Source organism: Palaemon carinicauda, chromosome 13, assembly GCF_036898095.1.
Source record: "Palaemon carinicauda isolate YSFRI2023 chromosome 13, ASM3689809v2, whole genome shotgun sequence".
Classification (NCBI taxonomy): Eukaryota; Metazoa; Arthropoda; class Malacostraca; order Decapoda; family Palaemonidae; genus Palaemon; species Palaemon carinicauda.
This window is the reverse complement of record NC_090737.1, coordinates 32,982,458-33,003,013: the sequence shown is the minus strand read 5'-3', so window position 1 is coordinate 33,003,013 and position 20,556 is coordinate 32,982,458. Positions and strand designations below refer to the sequence as shown.

Below are 20,556 nucleotides of genomic sequence, written 5' to 3'. Positions count from 1 at the left end.
CCGGGAACAAGACACGAAGGAGAGGCTTGCGGCATCTCTTTCTCATCAAGTCCAACTTGAAGTTATGGCCTGTGACACAAGAGTACCTGATCACTACATGGTACTAGCCAAATCCCACTTACTTACAGTAATGAAGGACTTGTACCATTTCATAAAGGCTCGTAGAGCCTGTCGTGAATTCGTGTTTGTCGGTGCCACCGTGAAACACGAACCCCGGAGGCTGATTTCCTCCAACATCTGGGGAAAGCACCTGTTTCCTTCTGACCTTGTCAAGGAAATAACTGACAGAGCCGCCACGGAGAATAGGAACCTTCTCCACAAGTGGGGCATGTCCAGAAAAAGGAAACCCTCTCAGGACGATGGACCTCAGCCTAAGAGGAAACCACAGAAGCCAAAACCCCAGCAACGTCAACAACGACGTCAGTTTCCGGGACCCGCTACCTCCCAAGTGGTTGCCCAACCACAGCAGACCTTTCAATTGGTCCCCCAACCGGTGTTGTCACAGTCACCGGTCTTCACCCCTGCCTTTGAGCAACCATCCACTACCTTTCATGCCAAAGGTAGAGGCTCGTCCAGGGGTGCAAGCAGAGACGCATCTCGTCGTCCCTCCAGAGGTAGAGGAGGAAAGGGAGCTAGCGGCCGAGGCAACAAGTCCTCGGGACACCAGAAGCAATGAAGTGCTTCCGGTGGGAGGAAGACTCCGCCAATTCCAGGATCGTTGGACCTTCGATCCCTGGGCACACAGCATCATCAAGAACGGTCTAGGCTGGAGTTGGGTGCAACCACCCCCAATCTTCCAGCGGTTCTTCCAACAATCGACCCCCATTCTGGAAGAATATGTTCTAGACCTCTTGAACAAGAAGGTGATAAGGAAGGTAAAGTCCACCAGGTTCCAAGGGAGACTGTTTTGCGTTCCCAAGAAGGACTCAGACAAGCTCAGAGTCATTCTGGACTTATCCCCCCTCAACAAGTTCATAGAGAACAACAAATTCAAGATGCTGACGCTTCAACAAATAAGGACCCTTCTGCCTCAAGGTTCCTACACGGTCTCTATAGACCTGGCGGATGCCTACTGGCACATTCCAATGAACCATCACGCTTCCTCCTACCTAGGATTTCGACTCCAAAGGAAAAGCTACGCCTTCCGGGCCATGCCATTCGGCCTCAATGTGGCCCCTCGGATCTTCACAAAGCTGGCGGATGCCATAGTACAACAGCTCCGCCTAAGAAACGTCCAGGTGATGGCCTACCTCGACGACTGGCTAGTTTGGGCTCCATCGCCCGAAGAGTGTGCAAAGTCTTGCAACGAAGTTACCCAGTACCTAGAACACCTGGGATTCAAGATCAACGAGAAGAAATCTCGCCTCTCTCCAGCTCAGAAGTTTCAGTGGTTGGGAATCCACTGGAATCTTCAGTCACACCGCCTTTCCATCCCCCAGAAGAAAAGGAAGGAAATAGCAGGGTCTGTCAAGCGACTACTGAAATCCAAACGCATTTCAAGACGACAGCAGGAACGAGTTCTAGGCTCTCTACAATTCGCCTCAGTGACAAACCCAGTGCTTCGCGCACAGCTAAAGGATGCCGCGGGAGTCTGGAGACGGTCGGCATCCATCGCTCGAAGAGACCTCAAGAGACGGCTTCCAAACAGACTTCGACGCCTCCTAAAGCCGTGGTCGGAAGCAAAGGCCCTGAAAAGGTCCATTCCTCTCCAACACCCCCCTCCATCACTCAACATCCACACGGATGCCTCACTGGAAGGCTGGGGAGGTCACTCCCACCTGAAACAAGCTCAAGGGACCTGGTCTCCACTATTCAAGACGTTCCACATAAACATCTTGGAGGCCATGGCGGTCCTTCTTACTCTGAAGAAGTTATCCCCGCCGCCCTCGATCCACATCCGTCTAACCCTAGACAACTCGGTGGTAGTTCGTTGTCTCAATCGCCAGGGCTCAAGATCGCCCCAGATAAATCAGGTGCTTCTCCCAATCTTCCGTCTGGCGGAGAAGAAGAAGTGGCACCTGTCTGCAGTTCACCTACAAGGATTCCGCAACGTGACAGCGGATGCTCTATCTCGGACAAACCCGATAGAGTCGGAATGGTCTCTAGACGCAAGATCATTCTCCTTCATCTCTCATCAAGTCCCAGAACTTCAGATAGATCTCTTTGCAACGAGCGACAACAATCAACTTCCTCTGTACGTAGCCCCGTACGAGGACCCCAAAGCAGAAGCGGTGGACGCCATGTCACTGGACTGGAACAGATGGTCCAAGATATACCTGTTCCCTCCCACCAACCTTCTGTTGAAAGTCCTCTCCAAACTGAGAACCTTCAAAGGGACAGCGGCCCTAGTGGCTCCCAAGTGGCCCCGGAGCAACTGGTACCCCCCTGGTCCTGGAGCTGCAGCCCAAGCTGATCCCTCTCCCGGGCCCAGTTCTCTCTCAACAAGTACAGAAGTCGACTGTCTTCGCTTCATCATCGAAAATCAAGGACCTTCATCTCATGATTTTCTCTCCCTTGCCGCAAAGAAGAGGTTTGGGATCTCGAAGAAAAGTCTAGACTTCCTAGAGGAATACAAGACCGAATCCACGAGACGGCAATATGAATCATCCTGGAGGAAATGGGTCTCCTTTGTTAAAGCAAAAAATCCTAAAGAAATCACCACTGATTTCTGTATGTCCTTCTTCAATCACCTTCATGGACAAGGATTAGCAGCCAATACGATTTCAACCTGCAAATCGGCTTTGACTAGACCAATTCTATATGCTTTCCAAATTGATCTGTCCAACGACATCTTTAACAAATTACCAAAAGCATGTGCTCGCCTACGCCCCGCACCCCCTCCGAAACCGATCTCCTGGTCACTAGACAAGGTGCTCCATTTCGCCTCCAACTTGGACAACGATTCATGCCCCCTCAAGGATCTGACTCAGAAAGTTATATTTTTATTTGCTCTCGCCTCGGGGGCTCGAGTCAGCGAAATAGTGGCATTATCAAGAGAAGAGGGACACATCCTGTTTGCTGATTCAGGAGAAGTGACCCTCTCCCCTGATCCGACGTTTCTCGCCAAAAACGAATTACCCACCAAAAGATGGGGCCCTTGGAGAATATGCCCCCTGAAGGAGGATGTCTCTCTATGTCCAGTAGAGAGTCTCAAGGTCTATCTTCGCAGAACTTCGAACTTTGGTGGAGGCCAACTCTTCAAAGGAGAAACATCGGGCAGCGACCTGTCACTGAAACAATTAAGAGCGAAAATCACCTACTTCATTCGCAGAGCGGATCCGAACAGTACACCCGCTGGTCATGATCCTAGAAAAGTGGCATCTTCTCTGAACTTCTTTCAGAGCATGGACTTTGAGAGCCTTAAAAACTTTACGGGCTGGAAGTCCTCGCGAGTTTTCTTTAAACATTATGCGAAACAAGTGCACGAAATCAAACATTTTGTGGTAGCCGCAGGTAGTGTTATGAAACCTGCACCTAACTCTGCGTAGAACAGTGAGTTACTTGGGACTCTAACTCTTCGGGTGCCTATGTTGACCCTCGCGTGATTCATAGTGATGTCTAAAAACACTTAGTGCTTTTATAACTGTTCTTATCCCAGGTGAAATGTCATAGTGTCACACAAGTGCCGCATGCCTTGAGCATGATGTGTTGTTTAAAGACTTGCGTTCCTCGAGAACGAGTACCTACTAATCCTGAAATTCCTTTTCAGATTCAAGAGCAAGCCTTTATTTCTATGTACATTATTATTACTGTAAATGAACTTTACTTTTGCTGTAAATTATTTAATTTCTGCATTGTGAAATAAAATTTCTATTTTATTACTTATGCGTCTCTTTCAGCTCCTACTTACTATGAAATACATACTGTCATAGTTTTATTTATTCCTCCTTTCTTATGGTCATGAAGAATTTAAGATGTCTAATCCTAAATTATATTCACCTTGTCTCAGTAAGGTTCCTACACGAATACTTACTTCTGATAATCAGGAGATGAACTCTATACACAGTGCCCAACCACCACTGGTCTACTTCAGAATGTTCCTATACAAATATCAAACATTCTGCTTCATCTCTAAGTTCTTCAAAGTTCTTCTGTCAAGATGAATAGCCCTTCAATACCACTTTGACGTCGGCATAGCCCATGGGAACTTCCTACCAATGGGGGGCAGGATACTTCGTTCCTATGGTTCTTACCTAAGATTACTTTGCTGTTTTGTCAATGCCTAGGCACTTAACTCTGGGGGAAAATCTACCACGATACATTGATTCTCTGGTACTCTTCCATCAGGACGCCATGGCTTGAGCCCAAAAAACGGATTTTGAGCGAAGCGAAAAATCTATTTTTGGGTGAGATAGCCATGGCGTCCTGATGGACCCTCCCTACTACTTCGTTCAGTTTGTTCCCACCCTACACAATTGTATCATGGTGATGGGCAGCAACTGGCGCCAGGATAAAGACGCGCGTGACGTCATTAGAGCAATGGCGTCCGTTTGTTTACGTCTCGAGTATCAGTAGTAGCCACGAGTGAGATTAGCTGTGGAACGGCTCCCAGCTATTCTCAGCCCTTACACACCGAAGCATTAACTCTGTTCGGGGTGGAGATAGCTATGTGGCACGTTCAGACATGCGTGTCCCCTGTTGTATTACGATGTCTTAAAGGGAAACCTTTGAGATACTCGCTCCAGAAGTTAGAATTCTGTGATAACCTGTGGTTAAATTCTCTGGGAATATCTTAGTAGTCTTATACCCAAGGAAGCTACCAAACAGGAACCTTCCCATCAGGACGCCATGGCTATCTCACCCAAAAATAGATTTTTCGCTTCGCTCAAAATCCGTTTTTCAGTCATAATTTTTAAAAATTTACACCCAGTCTGTCCACCCCAACTCAAACCTTGAGAAGAGTAAAATAATACCAAAATATCTGTACATAAAGTATATTAAGATGATTAACGACGTTAAATAGATCATTCATATATAAACTATAATAATACCGGCACATCAAACGGTAAGAAAAAGTAGTTGTTTTCCAAGGTTACATTGCCCCGTAATACACTACAATGAAACCCATCAAATTACTTTCCAAAACTCTTTAAAGACTTTTTTTTTTTTTTTTTTTTTTTTTTTCTTTTTTTTGTATAACCGAAGACAGACCTGGAGTGTTTCTCAAAGGTAAATTTTCAATCAAGAATCACACTACAATTTTAGATGAATTTTATAAATATAGACATTGTTAATGCAAGGATGTTGAGGAGCCTGTTCTCAACGACGTAATAACAATCTGCAACCACAGACTTACATTAATTAGGTAGAATTGATGTAAAGAGAGTAGCATCATTTGCATGGAAAAGAAGCTTGATTTCAAGGCCAATCCAAATAGATGAATATAGTATGAAACAATGGATCGAGAACACTAACATGGGACACACGGACACCTTATTCTTTACTGTAGTGCTTATTACAATTTACTACCCAAAATTCAAATGTCCTCAACTATCCAATTGCACAAATTCCCAAAATATGTTTGTGGGCACTCTATTACACAATAGATAAGCTTATACTTATTACTGTAATTAACCTTTTTTTACCTTTTACACCAAGATGATGGGATAGATTAATGAAAAAATTCAAGTTTATACTTATTACTGTAACTGAACTTTTTTCTTTGCTTATTGCACCAAGATTATTAGGTTTATGTGTTGGGCCAAGATATTTTCCTTTCTACGGCACCTCCTTAGTTTTCTTACTTTTCTCTTATTTCCACATTTGGTATACACAGTATGTTTTTCTTTTTTATTCCTTCCACCTTAAGTAAAACATTTCCTATCATTTGTTTCCTTTTCATCTAAATTTAGCTGATGCAATTTTTATATTTCTTTTTTTTTTCACGGTTTAGGTCCTGAAGTTATTTCCTAGTTTCTCTCATCCATCTGTTACTTTCACCCTCTTCAACTAATTTCTTCCATCTTCTATCTCTAGTCTTCATTTCAGTCATTCCTATCTCTCACAAAAGAATAGCTACTGTTGCGTATGGTGGTGCTCCTATAATTGTAACTAATCTCTTTTCTGTTTGTTGTAGTTTTTAATTTCATTGTCTTTGAAATTCATTACTGCCATCCCATGTCGTATTCTTATAGGCACTATGGTGCCCATCAATAATTATTATTATTATTATTATTAAATGCTAAGCTACAACCCTAGTTGGAAAAGCAGGATGCTATAAGCCCAGGGGCCCCAACAGGGAAAATAGCTCAGTGAGGAAAGGAAACAAGGAAAAATGAAATATTTTAAGAAAAGTAACATTAAAATAAATATTTCCTATATAAACTATAAAAACTTCAACAAAACAAGAGAAAGAGAAACTAGATAGAACAGTGTGCCTGAATGTACCCTCAAGCAAGAGAACTCTAACCCAAGACAGTGGAAGGCCATGGTACAGAGGCTATAGCACTACCCAAGACTAGAGAACAATGGTTTGATTTTGGAGTGTCCTTCTCCTAGAAGAGCTGCTTACTATAGCTAAAGAGTCTCTTCTACCCTTACCAAGAGGAAAGTAGCCACTGAACAATTACATTGCCGTAGTTAACCCCTTGGGTGAAGAAGAATTGTTTAGTAATCTCAGTGTTGTCAGGTGTACGAGGACAGAGGAGAATCTGTAAAGAAGAGGCCAGACTATTCGGTGTCTGTGTAGGCAAAGGGAAAGAACCGTAACCAGAGAGAAGGATCCAATATGGTACTGTCTGGCCAGTCAAAGGACCCCCTAACTCAGCTAGTGGTAGTATTATTACATAGCATTATCCAGATATCTGTTTTGTACAGCTCATCCAGGTGCAATTGAAATAACTTCGTATCTACCTCCTTGGACACCTTCCAATTTATTCGTTTTTTTTTTTTTTTGCTAGATATGTTCCCGTATATTTTGAGAAATGGGGGGGGGGGGGGGGACCCAGTGACACAACAGACACGAAAGAAGAGGAAGTGTTCAACATAAAATCTACCTAGCGGGATAACAATTCACTTGCTATAGCATCTATTATTATTATTATTATTACTATCCAAGCTACAACCCCAATTGGAAAAGCAAGATGCTCTAAGCCCAGGGGCTCCAATAGGGAAAAATAGCCCAGTGAGGAAAGGAAATAAGGAAATAAATAACTGAAGAGAACAAATTAACAATAAATCATTCTAAAAAAAGTAATGTCAAAAGAGATATATCATATATAAACTATTAACAACGTCAACAACAAAACTGTCATATATAAACTATAAAAAGACTATGTCTGCCTGGTCAACAAAAAAGCATTTGCTCCAACTTTGAACTTTTGAAGTTCTACTGATTCAACCACCTGATTAGGAAGATCATTCCACAACTTGGTCACAGCTGGAATAAAACTTCTAGAGTACTGCGTAGTATTGAGTCTTATGATGGAGAAGGCCTGGCTATTAGAATTAACTGCCTGCCTAGTATTACGAACAGGGTGGAAATGTCCAGGAAGATCTGAATGTAAAGGATGGTCAGAGTTATGAAAAATCTTATTCAACATGCATAATGAATTAATCAAACGACGGTGCCAAAGATTAATATCTAGATCAGGAATAAGAAATTTAATGTTGATTCCAAATATTTCTTTTATAGATCTATATTACGACAGTCATGCTTCTTTTATTTACCAAATGAAATGATATATATGTTATAAAATAACCGTAGATAAGATGGAAAAAAAAACAAAGTCAGATCTACATGGATTAGTTTCTGAAAATAATAACTAAAAAGTTGGTATGTTATTACTGAACCTCATGCAGATGACTTCGATAATGTAAAATCAAAATAGATGGTATTTTCTAACTAAATTAACCATCTTCATAAGTTTCAACGCCTAATAGCAAATGTTTATATGTTAGGAAAGTTGGCATGAGTCTCTCTTCATAGTTTTTATGACAAATATTCGAACGTTGTTACTGATCGTAAAATATTTTATATTCTTTATTACCTACTTCTCATATAGTTAATTTCCTTTCCTCCCTGGGCTATTTTTATCTGTTGAAGACCTTGAGCTTATAGGAGTTATAGCATCCTGCTTTTCCAACTAGAGTTTTAGCTTATCTAATAATAATAATAATAATAATAATAATAATAATAATAATAATAATAATAATAATAATAATAATAATAATAATTGCGCTTATATTTTGAGAGCTATTACTTTAAAAAAAAGTATAATAATAATAATAATAATAATAATAATAATAATAATAATAATAATAATAATAATAATAATAATAATAATAATAATAATTACGCTTATATTTTGAGAGCTATTACTTATAAAAAGTAACAGCAAACATTAAATTCTACGTGGTGGACCTTGTCCATCTTTCCCATGTGGCAGGGTTGCCATTCGTACGATAATTATCGTACATGTACGATTATATTAGGTCCAGTACGATGTACGATACATACCTTAGGTATATACATATGTGTTTAATTAAACAATTATACTAAAATCTTTTGAAATAAGTCGATCATGTAACTCCCTAATTATTATTTTGAAACTGTGTACGATAATTTTGGTTGAAAAACGACAATTTTAAGGCTCATGTACGAAATAATCTGGTAACCCTGCCATGTGGTGTACTGCGGTGATTTTGTAGCGTTTAGTATTCATGTCGGTGTAAATCAAAATGTTGGTATTATTTGAGACGTCAGCCGGCTTTGCCGTATTTAAGGTAACTATAAGCTGGTATAAGTAACAATCAATTGTTATTTAGTACTTAGTTTTTTTCTTTAGTACTTAGTTTTTTTCTTTAGTACTTAGTTTTTTCTATTTCGAATCAATTTGGTTGTACAAGCATGCTGACCTTTTGGGGGTTCTAGACGATGTTGATAATTAATAATTATCTGTTCCTAATCTTCGATTATTAGGGAATATTCAAGGAGAGAATAATTATAATTAAAGGATTACTTGACCGGCGTTAGTCGTACACGTGCTAGGCTAAAGTTGTCATATATTTGCCCCTGCACCGTCTCTTATAAACATTGTAGATAAATATATATATGAAAGTTTATTAGAGCCTTTGTATAGCAGCAGCCAGTTCCTCAAGCAAGCATAAAATAAAGACACCGATTAAACCAAACTCCCCCCCCCCCCCCAAACCTAACCTACAAGCTATATCCTTACCTACTTGCCTAACTGGGGGCTAATTTCCTCCTTCGACCTCCTTTACACTGCTGTATTACGGTACCTCGAATTACTGGAATTACCAAAATCCCCTACAATATCACTGCAAACCCTTAGAAATCGATAGATAATGTGTTATTAAGATTTTTTTTTTTATGTTTTTAGCTTTACCATTTTACAACTTTACCTATATTTTTTATATATTTGCAGGTAGAACCTTGGCTAGGGGCTGTGACCTGGGAAGGGGATCCGGGGGCTTGCCCCCTGCTAGGGGTTGTGACTTGGGAAGGGGGTCCACAGGCTTGGCCCCAGCTAGGGGTTGTGTACTGGGAAGGGGGTCCGTGGGCTTGCCCCCGGCTAGGGGTTGAGACTTTGGAACTACTAGGTTAGGTTAGGTGGGTTTGTTAGGTTCTGTACCCTTTTATATATTGTGTAAAGGGTATATAGAAAAATGCTTTAAAGTACATATTTTATTTAATTTACTAAAAAATAATGTAAATTACTAAAGACTTATTATTTATTGATTCCTAAGGGTTTGTAGTTATATTGTAGGGAATTTTGTTAATTTTCAAGGGGATTCCAGTATTTACCTGGGGATTCAAGTAATTTGTGGTTCCCTCTGTATTCTTAGTGAGCCGTCATCATACGTACAGGTGGCCGCTATCATACATACATTTCAGTATATTTAAAGTTCAAGTGCTAAGGAAACTCATTATTAGTTCAATGGGACTTGCAGAGAAGATTAGGCTAGTTTATGCCCGGGTTAATAGTGTTAATGCCTAATACACTTGACCAGCCAAGTTTTGTTATTGAAGAGTCTAGAAAGCTGACATATTTAATTTCCTTTGTTAATCTCGAAAGTAAAAAGCTGACATATTTAGTTTGGAGCCTTTGTAGATCAGCGGCCAGGTCCTCCTGCGGACATAGAAAATGGGAATTTCTTCCCGTTTTCTAACTTCGTAAGACGTGGCCGTTGTTCTACGAAAGAATGTTCTGCCAAAACTCTAGACTAGAGCACTGCCTAACTTGAATGGGCCCACCTAACCTTACCTACTACATGTGTCTCTCCTTAACGGGGGGGGGCTAACGCCCCCTGCGACCCCCCCGTACACAGCCGTATAATTAATCTTGGACACCTAAAGGGGGGCTACCGCCCCCCTTCGACCCCCCTTACACTTGCCTATTCTTAATCAGAAATCATCATACATACGTGTGGCTGCTATCACTCATACACACAAGCATATTCTTAATCGGCCGACATCATGCATACATGTGGCCGCAATCACACAAACCAGAAACGGAGAGGGTTGTACTTACATTATTTCCTGTTCAGCTTGCGGGTTTATTCGTAACCTCTACAACGGCCCCCTACTTATTCAAAGTCACCGAAGTCCGAGTCTTCAACTGGTATTGCCTTTCTGCCGAGAGACAACTACTTCTTTTGGGGAGGGCACGTTGGAGAGGCACTTTTAGGAGATGTAGGGTGATGGGACACCTTTTTTTGTGGATGGTTTGTTACACTACGTTGTGGAGGGGACGGGTGTTGGGACGGACCAGGACTTTCGGAATCAGAATTGTGGGTATTGAGCGGATAATAATGTTTAACTAATTCTAGGAATGCCTTCAGTCTACACCCCTTACTGATCAAATAATGTTTTCGAATTATATACATCGCAAAGTAGCTTTCGTATAAATGTTTCTGAGTACTGAATTTCGGTAGTACAGATCTTTTTAGTACTCGCCACTGTGATTCGATGATTTGGTGTGCACACTGGGATCTTTCGGACAAAGTTAATGCTATGATTAACAGTTTTGTGTTGAAGAAATTGATCCTTGATATTATTATAGGCCTTCCAACAGTCCGAAATTATTGTAGTTTCGGGATGGACGCACTCTAATAATATCGGGACCAATGTCTTTTCCGAACGATCCTCGACAACCCTGAAAAAAGTCTCACATGTTTCCCGGTCAATCCCGCCGAACACTCATTTGCAATCGACCTTGTTGCCAACATTATATTTTCTTTTTCCGAATTTACTCTCGTCTATCTCGACGATATGTCCTGGTCCGCCAATTTTTTTACTGTCCATCACTAAGATGTCCGCACACACGTCGCGATAGAAGTTGTACCAATCAACTAGTGTGTGAGGCAAACTTTTTGTACATAGGGAGAATCTGGTTCTGAGAAAAACCGTAAATAAAACTTGCTAATACTGTATAACAAACACATCTTCGTACGGTAGCTTTGATCGTGAAAAAAAAGCTACCGTGGTTAGGGGCGATCTTCTTTCGGTAATAACTATATGAACAACGCCCAAAAAACTTAGCTTTTCCACCATTCGCCAATTTTCTATTATACTTATACAGTAGCGCATTTCACCGATACGACATTTTGCACAAATGCCAGAAAAGTCGCCTAAAAGTCCCATTTTATATAAATATTTTGTAAACTCAGCACTTGTAAAGTTCATAATCCTCAACATAATAGGATTGACTGAATTGAAAAAAGATTCACAAGTATCTACACACTGATTAGTTGCCATCGCGCCACGTGGGTAAAGAATGAGCATTTCCGACCCTCGATGGGTGCTCCCGTTTCCGTATTTGAATTTTTAGAAAAAATGCGTTATGATTGGGTGAAAAAGTTAATCCAAGTTAATCCCCAGGTCAAGTGGGGTCCCATTGGGTCGTTTCAAATTGCCGCGGCCGATTAATAATTCAGTATTCCGCCGCTATGGCGCTGTTGATTCGATCAGAACGTCATCTATAGGGAATTCTAGGAACTATGGGAGCGAGAAACTGCGTGGCAAGGTACAGAGCTCGTTCGACTTATAAATTTCACGTCAAATTAGATGGTTTTCAAAATCTTTGTATATCGGTATAGTAAGTACTTACCCTGGGTATTTATAACATTCTGAACAGTCAATATTCTATACAAGTTTCCGATAAAGTTGAAAATAAGGCGGCTGCTATCATACATACAGGTGGCCGCCATCCTACAAACATCCCTTTAGTTTCCTTTGTTAAGCTCGGAAGTAAGAGAGTTATCGTTTGTAGGCAGTTAGGTCTGACTTGCCTGTCCTGTAGCAGGAAGTTTGTAGAAATAGTTAACTGTACTCCTTCACTCTTTGGCTGGGATCACACGGGCGATACGGCCATAGCGATGTGGTAAGATGTTGATTTCACGTGTACGATATATCCCTGATTGCCACACCGAGTCGCAACACTGACAGACAGAATGAAGCCTGCTCCATTTCTTCGCCTAGTGAGCGATGATGGTTGGGCACCTGCGATACAACGCGTGCAAGGAGATAACTCATCCCAATATCCGTGTTCTGTTTCTCCGTTATTGCAAACCTAATCGCCTGTCAATTCTTTATATATGCGACATATCTCCCAGTGGAAGATGTGGCAACACGTATAGCTGATATTTAAGGTGGGAGCTGCGCAACACCCTAACCAGTCGTGCTTTGTTTATGTCAGTGTTGACTGATACCACATTATTATTATTATTATGTTTTGAATATAATTTATCAATTATTATAAATTATTAATAATTCTTATTACTGTATTAATACTGTAATTGTTATAATTATTATTATTATTGTCAACGGTGTCTTCGTTGATGAGATGTAGTAAATTCATGTTCGATACACTATGGGTTCACAGTGGGCATTTCCCAATGGCGGTACCGGTTAATATACAAGAGTCCTATGGATTACGCATACCGCGATCTGTATCGCATGTATATCATGCACACTGAGATCATAATCTCAAAGTGCCTGTCCATTTGAGATGTCAAAAGTTGCCCACTGCAATGGGATCATACATACAGCGATGTATCGCTTGGCAATGTATCCCTATGTACCGCCCTTATTGCTCTGTGCCTCCCCGTGAGGCACCACACGGCCTCAGACCTTTGGGCAGAGTCCGACTAGTACCTTCACATTAATCTACTGGAGATGAACGCCGGTTTTCTGGCCCTTCAAGAGTTCCACCAGTTCATAGCGGTTCACGTGGTGGTGGTGATGAGTGACAACACCACGGTAGTAGCTTACATCAAGGAGCAAGGAGGGAGTTTTTTGAAGCCCCTATCCCATCTAGCAGTAGAGATACTGAGATGAGATGGGCAGAAGTCCACTCGGTCTCACTATCAGCTTGTTTCATTCCTGGCAAGAGGAATGTGCTCGCCGACAATCTGAGCAGAGCATTGCAGATAGTGGGTTCCGAATGGTCTTTGGATTATCTAATTGCCAACGAAGTCTGGATTTTGTGGGGTTCCCCGACTGTGGACCTGTTCGCAATGGACCTGAACTTTAGGCTCCCGTTGGACTGCTCCCCAGTCCCAGATCCCAAGGCTCCCTGGCAAGATGCATTCCAGCAACGGTAGAACAACATCGACATATGCGCATTCCCACCATTCTGTCTGATGAGAAGAGTACTCAACAAGACCAGAACATCAGTCAGTCTTTCTAGGACCCTCATAGCACCACTATGGGATCACGTGGAATGGTTCCTGGACCATCTGCTGCTCCTAACGGAGCCCTTAAGAGAACTTCATCCATGACGCAGTCTACTCAGACAACCACATGTCAACTTTTCCACAAGGCAATAGCTTCGCTACGCCTTCACGCCTGGCGACTATTCAGCATCTTCTCTCTCAAAGAGGTTTTTTTTTGCAACAAGTCGCCAAAGGGGATGCGTGGATAGCTGCGAAAATCATAAACTTCATTCTACCAGGCGAAGTGGAACGCCTTCTATGGTTGGTGCCGTGAAAGGGGTCTCAATCCATTCAATACCACTATTCCAGCAATAGCAGAATTTCTCATGCATTGGTGGTACAGTAGGTAGTAGGTTGGCAAGGGCACCAGCCACCCATTGAGATACTACTGCTAGAGAGGTTTGGGGTCCTTTGACTGCCCAGACTACTACATTGGCTCCTTCTCTCTGGTTACGGTTTACTTTCCCTTTGCCTATACATACAGTATACTGAATCATCTGGTATATTCTTTAGATTCTCCTCTGTCCTCATACACCTGTCAACACTGAGATTACCAAACAATTTTTCGTCACCCAAGGGGTTAACTACTGCACTGTAATTGTTCAGTGGGTAGGCCTACTTTTCTCTTGGTAAGGGTAGAAACACTCTGGCTATGGTAAGCAGCTCATTTAGGAGAAGGACACTCCAAAATCAAACCTTTGTTCTCTAGTCTTGGGTAGTGCTAAAGCCTCTGTACCTTGGTCTTCCACTGTCTTAGGGAAGAGTTCTCTTGCTTGAGGGTACACTCGGAGACACTATTCTATTTAATTTCTCTCTTTATTGTTTTAAGTTTTTATAGTTTATATTGAAACCCTTTTACCCCCATAGGACGTACTGGTAAGTTTCACAAAACTCATCCCTTTACCCCCGTGGACGTACCGGTACGTCCTTGCAAAAAAACTGCTATCTATAAATTTTTTTGCATATTTTTGATAATTTTTTGAGAAACTTCAGGCATTTTCCAAGAGAATGAGACCAACCTGACCTCTCTATGATGAAAATTAAGGCTGTTAGAACAATTTAAAAAATATATACAACAAAATATGCTTGAAATAAAATAACCCCTGGGGGTTAAGGGTTGGAAATTTCCAAATAGCCTGGGGATAAAAGGGTTAAGTATTTTATTTTTCCTTTCTTCACTAGGCTATTTTCCCTGTTGGGGCTCCTGGGCTTATAGCAACCTGCTTTTCCAACTACGGTTGAAGCTTAGCAAGTAATAATAATATTGAGGGAGGAAATGCATCTTCCGGTTTCAACGGTTAAGGCTATCGCTCAACCTTGAGTCTCACCTTCACACTGAAAGGAATGGGCATTTCCTTATCTTTAGAACTTCCATCCTCATATGTAGTTGTGAACTTACCTCTCCTCAGTCAGGCGTCAATGACCTTAGATGTCAGGATGCCTGAAAACTTTAAATCATTCATTCATTCATTCTCCTCAGTCAGAAGGATTCCTGTACGAACATTTACGACAGGCAACAGTTTGCCTGCTAACTTGGAAGACGGTGTTCCTACTTGCCTTGGCCACAGCTAAACGAGTTGGTGCAGCTTTGCCGAGAGTGCCCTCACTGATTGTCAGTACGGGCAGAAACAAGAGGATAATCACGGAAAACGCAATCTGTGTGGATTCGCAGGGTCACTGACCTTGCTCTGAATCCCGATCCTCCTCCAGCACTTCGTTCCAGAGCCCACAATGTCGGGTGTAGCTATGTCTCTGGCCTTCAAGAAGAACTACTCTGTGATGCAGGTATTGCAGGTGGGTGTATGAAAAACGCCAAACTACGTCCACTAGCCACTACCTGCAAGGCATGACACACAGGAACCTCGATACGTTTTCTGTCGGTCCTGTAGTGGATGCACAACAGCTTAGTACCTCAAGCTCCTTAATGGATAAGTAGCAGAAGGTTGAGGGCATTGGTTGTTTTAGTCTGAGTGAATGAAAGGGAAAGTCTGGCTCGTTCCCTTTCTTCATCCTCCCCTCTGTTAGGGAATTCAGTATCCTAGGTCCTCTGTACAAGCTGACCTCAAACCTCTGCAGGTAAACCATTACTCCCTTGTGTATCCTAGTATTGTCCCAATACTGTTGCCCACCCATACCCTGGCAAGGTGGTATTGGAAATGTCTCGGTCTCCTCGATTATTCCCCCTAAGTCTCAGAATAACCTTTACCTTGACAGTCACATTGCTAGTTTCTCACCACACAGCTTGTGTAGGCCGCAGACCATGCTTAACAGGTTTAACAAGGTGTTAGGGTCTCCTTATTGTCGCTCTAATCTCTGCACAATAGGGAGTACCCTGTGAAAGGCAAAATAGCCAGATTGGCATGGACATCCACCCTCCTAATGGGTGAGTCACCCCTATTAAATAGCGGTGGTTTGTATTCCAGTTACGAGATGAATGACAAATTCCGAGGTACTGTAGTTTGTATTTCTCCAAACGAAACAAACCTTAGTTATTTAAACATACATGCCCAACAACCCTGTCCCCCCTTAATGTGAGCTCAATCACAGGTGTGTGAGTGGGAGGGGTAGCAAGCTAACGCCCCCACCCCCACCCCCAACTAACCAGCGGGATGGGTTGTTAACCCTCGCTAAATTTTAATGGCTCGTCATTTCGGCTTTGCCAAAAGTAATACCCCTATTAAATAGCTAGGCTAAGGTTTGTATCGTTAGGAAAAATACAAATTATCTCTGAATTTGTCATATTAGAAACAGGATGGTATTGTCAGCCAGAAAAAGGATGTGTGAATAATAATACTTGCATAGTTATGTTGTATTTACGAGCAGTGAAGGTGTAAATTTTATGGTGATAGATCAAATGCATGTCAACTTAGTAATTTGACTCTGAAAGTTTTTTTTTATTATTCAAGATACACAACAATAAAGACCAAACTAACTCATTTTGATTTTATGAAATATAAATGAAAAAATTATGCCCAGGCTTATACATCAGCTCATGTAGGCCCAGCAAAAAACTTTGAAGCCTTTAGTAGTCAATGCTTGGATAAATCATAGTTGCTTTCCCTTTGTAGCAAAGGCCTATCCACCTGTTCCCTTTTTCTTATTCCTCTTCAAAGGTTTGTCAATAATCTAATATTTACGGACTAACCAAGTAGATATTACACAAACCAAGTGAAGTATAAAGCAAAAATTGAACATCATGTACCACTGACAAATGCAATGTTTTGCTTCGTTGTTGGTCAGCGGGAGGGGAGGATGCCTGAACCAACAGCCAATCAGCAACAAGCTTTCAAACTGTGGTTTGGTTCCAGCTGCCAGCTAGGATGAAACAAACTATAGTAATGCTGTAATAACAATAAATTCACAGAGAAAAAAATTAAAAGTAACTCCTATTGACATTTTTGTGTCCCATACCTGCTTCCCATTGTCACTAGGGCCTGTTGTGGGTGGAGGGGCTCATAACTTCATAATTTTTGGTCAGTGTTTTATTTAGGATTTAAATTTTTTCAGTGTTTGTATTTATTTGTAAACTCTTTAAAATCTAAGAATATTCAATACAGTACAAAGATGCAGATTACCTGATTTTAAACACAAGACTTACCCGTGGTTATATAACTATAGCTTTAGTCCCTGACGTCCAGCAGAAATTCAAAACTCGCGGCAATCGCAGATTGAGTAGCCAGGTGTAACACCAGCGCCCTCTGTCGCGAGGTACTTGGAACCATTCCATGATTCCTCAGATCTTCCCTGCCGCCATTGCAGGCGACATCGTTTGATATTCACTCGTGATTTAACCTGGATGTTTGCAGTTATCTTTGGTGATGTACTACTGATTTGGTTATTGGCTTTCGCTTGTTTGATTTTGCTTTCGGCTTTTCTTGAACCTTGATTGATTTTGATTATTTTGACCCTTGCTCGTTTTGATCTCTATTTAATATTCAAAATGGCTGACTCTTCTCCCGCTTATAGAAAGTGTGTGAAAGGATGTAAGACCCAGCTTCCTAAAGCCTCAATTGACCCCCACTCATTTTGTGTTAAATGTAGGGGGTAAAGTATGTGAGTTGGGGGATCGGTGTGACGAATGTGTTTTGTTGTCTGAGAGTGAGTGGCTGGAATTTGACCGCTACTCTCGTAAACTTCAGAGAGATATAATTAGACGAAGTTCTTCTCGGTCTAGAGAATTTTCCTCTTCCCGTATCATTGAACCTAATCCTTCCCTTGTAGTGGTAGTTTCAGATCCCACTACTGTAACCGCTGAACCTACGCTCAAGGACATGATGGTCGCTATTCAAGCCCTGGGCGTTAGGGTTGAATCGCTTGCTGCGGACGGGAAGCAACTTATGTCTGATGTTGATCATTTAAAAAGTGTGGTTAATGTGTTTAGTGCAGTGGAGGGTGCGTCTGCTCGAACCTGTCGTTCACCTAGCTTTGACCTCTTCCAAGCTCCCCAACCCCTGGGAGAAGGAATGCCGATCGGCGAAAGGGAACGAGAGGCACTATCGCTCGAGCAGACGTCCCCACGAGCGTACCTGTTGACGTTTCACGGGACGCTCGCCCTCACCATGGGAAAGGTGAGGTTAAGATGTTTACCTCTTCTTCGGATGACGCAGCGCACAGCAGAGGCTGGCGTCAAGCTTCCAGACCTCTTAAGAGGAAAATGGATGCAGTAGATCAGCGTCGCGCCTTGTCGCCGCAAGCTCCTGGTTGTAGCCATTGGAACAGTCCAGAGCGTTTTCCTCCTTCTGAAGGTTCTCCTGCTAAACGTCCTGTTAGGACATCGGATTCTGACATACGTCTAGTCCAGCCTGTTGCAGAACAAGTTCTTGAGTCTGGTATCACTTCGGTGCATGCTCCGCCGCCACCATCAGACTGGTTGTCGTCTCCTGGACGCTCTGCGTGTTGCATGAGTGATGAAGAAGGCAAGTTTGTGGTGGAAGTAACTTCTCCCGCTTTACCACAAGTTAACCCGAACTGGAGTATGCTTTAAGATATGCAGCAACAACTCTTTTTTGATGCAAACGTATCAACCTACGAACAGCAAGAGAGTGGCTCGCCAAGATCCCGAGCGTCGGGAATCTTCGCTACTTGACGCTAAGCGTAGTAAGGCGATTTGTCAAGAGGCGCTAGACGACAGACAGCTTTCCAAGCGTCAAGCAATTGAACACGGCGCTATGCGACGTGATAAGGTTTCTGTGAAACGTCGAGACCCTGATCCACTTGATACCAAGCGTCCAGGCGTGACGCTGAGCGCCAAGCGACCAAACGTGACGACGATCGGCAAGCAGCTAAACGTGACGCCGAGCGTCAAGTTAGACGTGATGCAGGGAGTCAAGTTAGACCTGACGTCGAGCAGCAAGCACATGACGTTGAGCGTCAAGCAGAACGTTACGCCAAACGTCAAGTAGTTGCCGAATGTCAAGCAGTCGGACGTGACGCCGAGCATAAGAGCTTCGGACGTCATGATGACACCAGTCGTTCCGAGCGTAAAGATCACGAGCGCACGAGTTCCGATCGTAATGATCGCGAGCGACTTCTTTCTGAGCGTCGAGCAACGTGACGTGTCGAACATGATGATCCTGCACCTATGGCTGACAGTAGTAGAGCCCGTAAGGATGCCTCTACTTTAGTTAGAGTTTTATCAGAGGAAGAGATTGATGATCACCTTTCCACGGCTGACCTTTTAGAAGATTTCTCGGAGGGAGAAGAGCCTAAGACCCTTCATCATTCAGTTGATCTTAAGAGGATTATGAAAATTTTTACGGAAGAATTTCTTGATCATTTTGTTCTTGTTGCTCCACGTTCCCCTCCTTCGGAGTTTATCCTGGGAAAGGCAGCGAAGGCATCTCCTTTCACCAAGATGGTTCTCTCGGTCATCGAAGAGAGCGTTAAGGATGTTGGGAGACTGGATGCAGTCCAAAAAAGAACAAGGCAAGACAACCTTCTCTTTTCCTCCAGCTAGGTAAGCCTCCAGGTCAAGCGTGTGGTACGAGATGGGAGAAGTTCTCGGCTTGGGAGTTCTTGCCTCTGCGCAGGGAGACTTTTCAAGCCTAGTAGACTCTCCTCGTCGGTCGGCCATGAGAAGGACCAAGATTCTATGGTCTACTTCTGAAATTGATCATTTCCTCAAAGGCGTCTTCAGAGCCTTCGAGGCTTTTAACTTTCTGGATTGGACTCTGGGAGCCTTGTGGAAGAAAGTTTCAACCCTTAAGGATAATGACACTGATAGTATTATCCTGATCATGTCTTGTATGGACAAAGCCGTTAGAGACGGCTCTAATTAGTTGGCAGCCCTCTTACCAGATGGGGTTCTTAAGCAAAGAGCACAAATGTGTTCTTTTCTTTCCATGGGGGTCACACCCTTTCAGAAGTCTGAGTTGTTGTATTTCACAGGAGTTAGTAAGAAGAGGTTGCTTCTGCTTTGACCCAGAAGGCCACTCAAGATTTAGTCTCTAAGACGGCAAGGAAGGTCCTACTGACTTCCTTTCCTAGCCGCAAACCGAAAGAAGAGACTCCTTTCCCTCAGTTTTCACAGCCTTTTCGAGGGAAACCCGTCCATAGGGGTAGTTCCAGACCCGACGGGAGGAGAACAAGGAGGAGAGGTTCAAGATCTGGGCGAAGCAGAGTCTGACTGCTTTCGCCTTCAGACAGCAGTAGGAGCCACACTGAACAACTTCTGGCAAGTGTGGGAGAAAAGGGGGACAGACCCTTGGTCCATTCTTGTACTGAAGGAGGGATACAAGATTCCTTTCATTATGAAACCTCCTTTAGTTTTAGATCCGGTGGATCTTTCTCCCAGATACTAAGAGGAGTCGAAGAGGCAGGCTATGCATCTCCAAATGTTGCTCTTGGTGGAGAAGAAAGCAGTAGAGAAGGTACGAAACC

General features: G+C 42.6%; 1 protein-coding gene across 1 annotated transcript in view; it reads left to right on the top strand.

Annotated features, from left to right (window-relative positions):
* The first annotated feature begins 8,567 nt into the window (after positions 1-8,567).
* nop5 (nop5 ribonucleoprotein) overlaps positions 8,568-20,556 on the top strand; it is a 28,762-nt gene continuing 16,773 nt past the window's right edge. The window contains exon 1 of the mRNA XM_068385534.1: positions 8,568-8,724. Within this exon, the coding sequence (XP_068241635.1) occupies positions 8,680-8,724 (45 nt within the window). The 5' untranslated portion in view covers positions 8,568-8,679. The remainder of the gene's footprint in view (positions 8,725-20,556) is intronic.